The 7,487-nt window shown below is 41.8% G+C and overlaps 1 protein-coding gene across 1 annotated transcript; it reads right to left on the bottom strand.

The window, feature by feature from the left end:
• Positions 1–195: 195 nt before the first annotated feature.
• LOC124030633 (carboxy-terminal domain RNA polymerase II polypeptide A small phosphatase 1-like) lies at positions 196–5,778 on the bottom strand (the record flags this gene model as incomplete). Its single annotated transcript, XM_046341883.1, has 6 exons — positions 196–2,791; positions 3,258–3,443; positions 4,012–4,104; positions 4,623–4,679; positions 5,172–5,273; positions 5,615–5,778. Coding segments are annotated over 6 exons (731 nt in total), but the record flags the coding sequence as incomplete, so codon positions are not given.
• Positions 5,779–7,487: the final 1,709 nt, after the last annotated feature.

Raw genomic sequence — 7,487 nt, 5'->3', positions numbered from 1 at the left:
ATCAAATCGTGGCTTTTTGTTGTTGCTGAGGATAGACTGCCTGAACACAAAAGCACCTGCACTGGTTATATAATTATGTTGTATTTATGGAAGATATAATTAAACAGTACAATACAATTGGTATGATAAAAATACTGTCCACAAATTGTTACAGCTATTCAATCCTAAATCACATGAATAATCCATAATATATTAATTTCATTTTTTGTTTGCTTTATTACAGTGCAAAACAAAATATACATATGTGTATAATATATGCATATATTATTTAGTGTTTGAATACAGGAAGAAGAGGTACAGCAATAGGTCAAGGTCCTCATGGTGACAGAAAGCTCTCTTCCAAAGCACTGTGAATGACTAGGGAACAGCCCTGAAGCAGTTGAAAGGGACTGGATCTACGACAGTAAATATCCCTACTGAGTTATGACAGGAATCATGCCTTGAGATACTAAAAGAAACATTTAAAATGTGTTTAAATCATATCTAGATGTCACATTATCTAAATGGCTGTGGGTGGCTTGAATTTCAAACCAGGATTCGCCCAGTTCCTATTATGTGTGTGTGTGAATCCATTAATGCATTGTTAGAGCCCACAACATTCTCGATTTGTACTACAGTGATTTCTGTTCGTCCTTTGGATAATACTAACAAAGGGCCAACCCACTTGCCAAAAGAAAAGATGAAAAAACAATTGTATTTTGTATCTAACTTGATTGACACAGGCTCTCTGTGTTTTAAGTTGGAATGTGAAATATAGTAAAACATGTTTAATTTTTTTATTTTATTTCTTAATACTGATAGATTTATCATGGGTGTACTGGTTATTTAAACTCTGAATCATCTTATTTCACAAGGTATTTTAGTAGGCCTTTAGTCAACTCCAACACAGTGGCTTTTCCCCATGCATTCACAAAACAGTATCAATCAATACACATCACTCAATCCATTAAAACTACTCTTCCTGTTCACTTCCTGATAGACCATCTCGTAGTTTTTACTTACAAATAACAATTATTGTATTGTTCCAAACCCAGGTAAGTACCGATTAATAAAGTCCTACCTTGTGTCAGAAGCTTAGAAGTTTAAAAACCAAACTACCCAAATCCTACAATCTGGTCTAAAGAAGCATAGTATTTGCAGTCCTTTAAGAAGAGGTCATGAAAAAGGGAAAGTATTCAAGTACTGTTTCCAGTAAGAGGAGGGAGAAGTGTGCTTGTCAAAACCAGATGGATAACACACAGTCCCAACACCTTTCCTCCATGGTAAGGCTGGGCGTTACAGACAAAATATATTTGGTCTAAATGTGTTTCATGATTAGTACATGACCTAGAATGGCAACAAATCAATTCTTTGTGAATTTAAAATGGGCTTTCTCCATTCTGATGGTTTTATACTCAACCAAACCAGGACAAAACTGACAGTGAATTAGTCCAATTTGTAGAACTTTTCATTTAATTTAGCACTGTATCAAAATTCTGTTATTGTGAAAATATATAGCGGTATGTGGATCCATACAGGTATTCACAATATAGTCGCCCAGCCCTCCTCCATGAATGTAGCGTTGACCAACAGTTTGCCTGGACAGAATCTAAATATGTTTTCCCAACACATATCCAGGTCCTCTTGCAGAATACCAAGGGTTTTCCAGGCCATTGACTGGTACATGGTACTGTGGTCTGAGCTGGAGCATTTAGTCTGTCTGGGTTGGTGTCCATAGTCCACAGACAATGTAATCCCAAAAAATCCTAAAAGATTATATTGTAAATTAAGGTGCAGTTCAGTCATCTGACTACTGTATTTGTTATGAAAACATTTATACAGGGTAATGGACCGGTTATCTGGCACATTATCGCACATATTCCTATGGTTTTAATAAAAAACTAAATTAAACAAATATGGTTAAGGGACATGGAACGTTTTGATAGCTGCAGTAACTGAAATGACATTCTCTATAATTCCATCCCCCTTAACAAGTACTGATGCCCATTCTGCTAGTCATTATGATACTAGCTGAGTGATGAAAGAAGTAAAACCACTTGACTTACACAAAGCCAATACTTTGCTTGTTAAAAATGTTAAATTGTCTCTTGGGGAATAAGTGACCATTTTTTAAAAACACATTAAAGTGTTAAAAGTTGTAAATATCCATTCATACAGCTGTCATTTGATTTCCATACAGAGTTCTAGAACTGTTCGGTCTTCCCGGAAACATATCGACTCCAACCCGGCGTTCTGATTGGATCCTGGGGGTTCTCTCTCATTACCTTCCTGCTACATGTTTTTTCTTCATTGTGAAGAATGCGGGAGATTCCCTCTACTTGACTGTCCTGTATGCTCCAATGACATTTGATGAAAGGCACTGTATAAAAACCTAACTCATTATAACCCACAACATCCATCTACACAAGCCCATCTGTGGTTGAGGGATGGTAGATTGTGTTCTGGAGGATCAAGTCCTCTGTTTCCCCCAATAGAGGACAGTACTAGCATGGTTCTGAAGGGTTGAAGAAGAGGGGTGGGTTTGGCGGTGAAAGTCTTGTGGTTGATATGGTGGACGGTAGGCTGAGGGGTGTACGGTTGGTGTGAAGACGCTTTAAGGCTGCGGTTCTCGGTCTGTCCTGTAGATGGCGGTAGTAGAGGGGTAGGGTGACTGACAGCACTGCTAGCTGGAATCCCTCTGTTGCCTGAGCACCGTGTAGACATCCTCCACTTTACTGAGCCCTTCGAAGAAGGGGATTAGATCCAGGAGCTCGGTGTCGGCCATGTCATCGAACCACGACGCCACAGGCACCTGCAGCCACACACAGACGGGACAGAGTCAGACATGCATGTAGTTACAATGAGATCATTACAATGGTGAGGCACCAGAGTCGGTCATACAGCTCGTCACAGCGAGAGCCAGGCTCTGGTTTCAATTAACTAGTGAGCTAGTTAGAATGCAGCTAGAGAGACAGCTGATGGCACTTTCCTTCCAGTGGTACGACGTCCATGGTCCTTCAGTCATAGAATGGTATAGTTTATAAATTATTCATAAAAAGTTTATAAAGCGTTTATAGGAAACTACAGATTTAGAAACTATCTATACAATTTTAATTGCAATACATTTTCACATAACTAAAAGTTTGATAAAGCCAGTCTGCCAACATTTGCCATCTTTGTTTTTAAAGTTGCCATCTTTGTTTTTAAAGTAATGGATGCTGAAAAGGAAGGAGGAACAGAAAGAGGAGGGGGCCAAGGAGGAGGAGAGTGGCTCTTACAGCGTTGTCTGGGTGGAAGACGTAGGAGGCTGGGGAATTGTCTATGATGATGACCTTGTTCAGGTCCCTGCCCAGACGACTCAGGTCCTTCACGTAGTTCCCCCGGTGGAACACACACGACTCACGGAACAGACGGCCGCGGAACGCACCCCATTTATCCAGCAGGTCTGACACTGGGTCAGCATACTGGAGAAACACACATAGGGGTCTCCGTATCAGGTGAGGAAAACAAGTGACAAGTGATTTCCTGTCTTTTGCAGCTTTTGACCAGCCTTTAAAGGTCCAATGCAGCTGTTTCTCTCCACATCCAATCATTTATGGGTAACAATTAAAGTACCTTACTGTCATTGTTTTCAATTAAAATGGTCAAAAAGAAACAAATAGCTTCTTAGAAAAGAGCAATTTCTCTAGCAAGAATTTTGCTAGGAATGTTTGGGAGTGGTCTGAGTGGGGAGGGGAAACTGAAAGCTCTCTGTTATTGGCAGTGAAGTTTGGAACTCTTTCTTATTGGTCTATTAACTATTTTGATGTCACCAGGCAGGCCAAAACTCCATCCCACCAAAACAGGCTGAAATTTAAGGCAGTCTTTTCAAAACAGCTCGTACACTAAAGGGGCATTATCATTTTCACACCACTATTCCAACCACAGAGTGAAATATGAAACATCACGTTTCTGACAGCAATGGGCCTTTTAAAACAAACTTGTTTTGATTGCATTGAGTCATTTGCTGGTTTAACATGGCGTTGTCCTCACCTTAGCCAGGCTAGCTGTGAACAGAATACATTCAAACAGCTCTCCCATCCTCTTAAGGAACTCATCCACGTGAGGTCGCTTCAACACATACACCTAGATGGATACATTGTAAGTTAAGTTTAAGGTTTAAACCAATAATCAAATACATTATCTTTCCACCTCTCGTCTTAAACAAAATGAAAAACATCCCCCCCACTCAGATGCATTGAGCAGTCTTTCACTTCTTCTTTTTTTGTAGTGGTCTGCTGCAGAGGGTCATAGTCCTGAACCAAGTCATGCAGAATAGGTTTCTGAACAAACCTATCCTGGATTACTTGAATCAGGCCCAGGCCCAAGATACACTGTTGGCTCCAACTTCAGAACCATGTAGGAGGTGACAGTCTCTCAGCGTGACTCCAACGTTCCTTTTGTGGTAGAAAACCCAAGGCCTCAGATGCCATTCTAACCCAGTCCAGAACCAGACTGAGCAGTTGGTAACATACAGATCTACAGTATTGTAGGGAGCCATAATATACCTTAATAATACTAAAGGATTTAACATGGAAAGGTAGAGGCCGGTGGCATTGGTCTGTGACAGTTGGGCTCGTCACCATGCACAGTGATAGGCTCACCTGATGAACAGTTCCATCGATCTCTACGGGAATGATAAAATCAGCATTGTTCACTGGCTGTGGGAACAATAAAGATACATTATTTTGAACAAAACCACTTCAAAAGACATCCTAAACACCAGAAACGCAGTATACATGAGAGTAACCATGTGTATTTAGAATTTAAAAAACAGCTAGTCTGGATGTGTGATAGTGGCAAAAATGACAGAGATGTCACTGACTGCCAACAATAATACTGTGGAGAAACCAATCTCTTTCCTCGCTCTCAGAGTGTTTCTCATTACTATTGGACATTACTGCCTGGTGATGTCATGCTTTCACAAGAGGGGAAAAATCTCTCTCCATAAAAAGAAAACAGGAGATGCAAAAAGGCACACAAAAACATTTGTGAGGATAGGACATTTTTTAAAGAAAAGCTAAACCCCAAATTAAATGGTACAGCAATTGCATCAAAGTTCACCAATAGCTTTAGAGCTCATGGAGGTGACTATATAATATTGTGACTCTATAATATTACTAGTGTAATTGGTAGTATGTTCCTGGTCTCACCTTGAATGAGCTGTGGACCAGAGTTTCATCCAGGTCTATGACAACACAGATCTTCCCTGCGTCTTTTGACTTGGCCTGAGGAAGCAGCGGTCTGACTTGGACCTGAACCACACACCCAGTTAACGTACACAAACCACAAACTAACATTTGTCATGATACATGTAAAATACAAACTACACTGTGACATAGACTTTAAAAAAACACCAACACCAAGTCACGTCCGAGTTTCTAACATTCACTATGACATCATAAACACACAGACAGCATTTACCTGGACCTACGCAAACAAGCCATTTATAAACTTGACCACAGCATTTACCTGGACCTACACAAAAACACTGCATATACAAACTAAACCACAGACCATTTACCTGGACCTACGCAAACCATAAACATAGATTCTAAAACATCCCTGAACCATTAAAGAGAGCAGTGGGACATACCTTGGAGACAGTCCCGTTCTCCTCCACCAGTAGTGGGGCGTTGTTGTTGACCGGCGGGGGGTCAGCCTGGTCATGACATAGGCAGCAGAAGAGGCTGTGGAACAGGCCTCGACTCCTGGGCTTCTTAGACGACGAGGGTGGGGGACCTGGAAGAAAATAATGAGCTCATCCGTCAGTCACACAGTCTTCCTGTATCTATTTACTCTCACTGCTCCCTGATGTGGTTTATTCACCGACTCTTAACTTGAGACGTGGACATGCTGTAGTTTAACTTGAGACGTGGACATGCTGTAGTTTAACTTGAGACGTGGACATGCTGTAGTTTAACTTGAGACGTGGACATGCTGTAGTTTAACTTGAGACGTGGACATGCTGTAGTTTAACTTGAGACGTGGACATGCTGTAGTTTAACTTGAGACGTGGACATTCTGTAGTTTAACTTGAGACGTGGACATTCTGTAGTTTAACTTGAGACGTGGACATGCTGTAGTTTAACTTGAGACGTGGACATGCTGTAGTTTAACTTGAGACGTGGACATGCTGTAGTTTAACTTGAGACGTGGACATGCTGTAGTTTAACTTGAGACGTGGACATGCTGTAGTTTAACTTGAGACGTGGACATGCTGTAGTTTAACTTGAGACGTGGACATGTTGTAGTTTAACTTGAGACGTGGACATGTTGTAGTTTAACTTGAGACGTGGACATGTTGTAGTTTGAATTCTTGCGTAACTTGTGAGGGGGGGGGGGGGGGGGGGGGGTCGATTGAACGCATGCGTGGAAATTCCTGTAGCCCGAGTTGGAATTTGTCCCGATGCGAACAACATATTTCTGCAGATGTACTGTACTGTATGCTCAAAGGATAAACATGTGATGTAATGGTTGTTTTTCAAGTTCATTCCAGCAGAATTTATGTAATGTATAGCATCTTTAGTCTTTGACCTCATTGCGGCCATTTCGCTTCAACCTGATGCCCTTTTCCCAATGGTTTGAATGAAGAACAATTAACAGATAAAACACTTTACTTGGTTATTAGTTATAAGAGGAATGTCCTTGAGGCGAGAGACATGATTGTGCAGCTTTAATATTTCCATGAGGAATATGTAAACTTAGCTAAGAAAGTCATGCGAGGGGCATGTCACTTCAAATCAGTGACAGTTTGAGTAGCCACTTAAATCATTACATCCAACTCAATGTATTATAATGTCGAATCTCTATTTCTAAGCATTGCCTGACGATGACTGCCAGTCTTGGAATAAAACACTTTCTTAAGACTAAACTGACTTCCCTTTTATGTAGAGTTTTTGTTTACTATAATAAAGCTCTAGAGTTCCACTACTCGCTCTCTGCAAACTTCTGCCCAATCAGAAAAGGGACAAATGCTTTCCTTAAACTCTCCTCCCTTTCATTCTCTTTATTCCCTGTCTTTCTCTCACTCGCAACGTGACCGTGTTACAAACTCTTTCACTGTCCCCCATTTCTTTCACTCCCTCTCTGGCCCATTCCAGACCTGTGACCCCCTTTCTCTCCCTCTCTGGCCCGTTCCAGACCTGTGACCCCCTTTCTCTCCCTCTCTAGCCCGTTCCAGACCTGTGACCCCCTTTCTCTCCCTCTCTGGCCCGTTCCAGACCTGTGACCCCCTTTCTCTCCCTCTCTGGCCCGTTCCAGACCTGTGACCCCCTTTCTCTCCCTCTCTGGCCCGTTCCAGACCTGTGACCCTCTGCCCACTGCCACGTCCAGGCCAAACCAAAACAGGAAGGGGAAATGTGGGGGCAGATCAGAGGGGGAAACAGATCGTGTCGGCCCACCACCACTGACGCAGCAGGATCAGATGTCACACAACAAGGCAGGTTACAGAGAGCAGACAGCGGCCT

This window comes from Oncorhynchus gorbuscha, unplaced genomic scaffold, assembly GCF_021184085.1.
Source record: "Oncorhynchus gorbuscha isolate QuinsamMale2020 ecotype Even-year unplaced genomic scaffold, OgorEven_v1.0 Un_scaffold_13273, whole genome shotgun sequence".
NCBI classification, from domain to species: Eukaryota; Metazoa; Chordata; class Actinopteri; order Salmoniformes; family Salmonidae; genus Oncorhynchus; species Oncorhynchus gorbuscha.
This window is presented reverse-complemented; position numbering and strand designations above follow the sequence as displayed.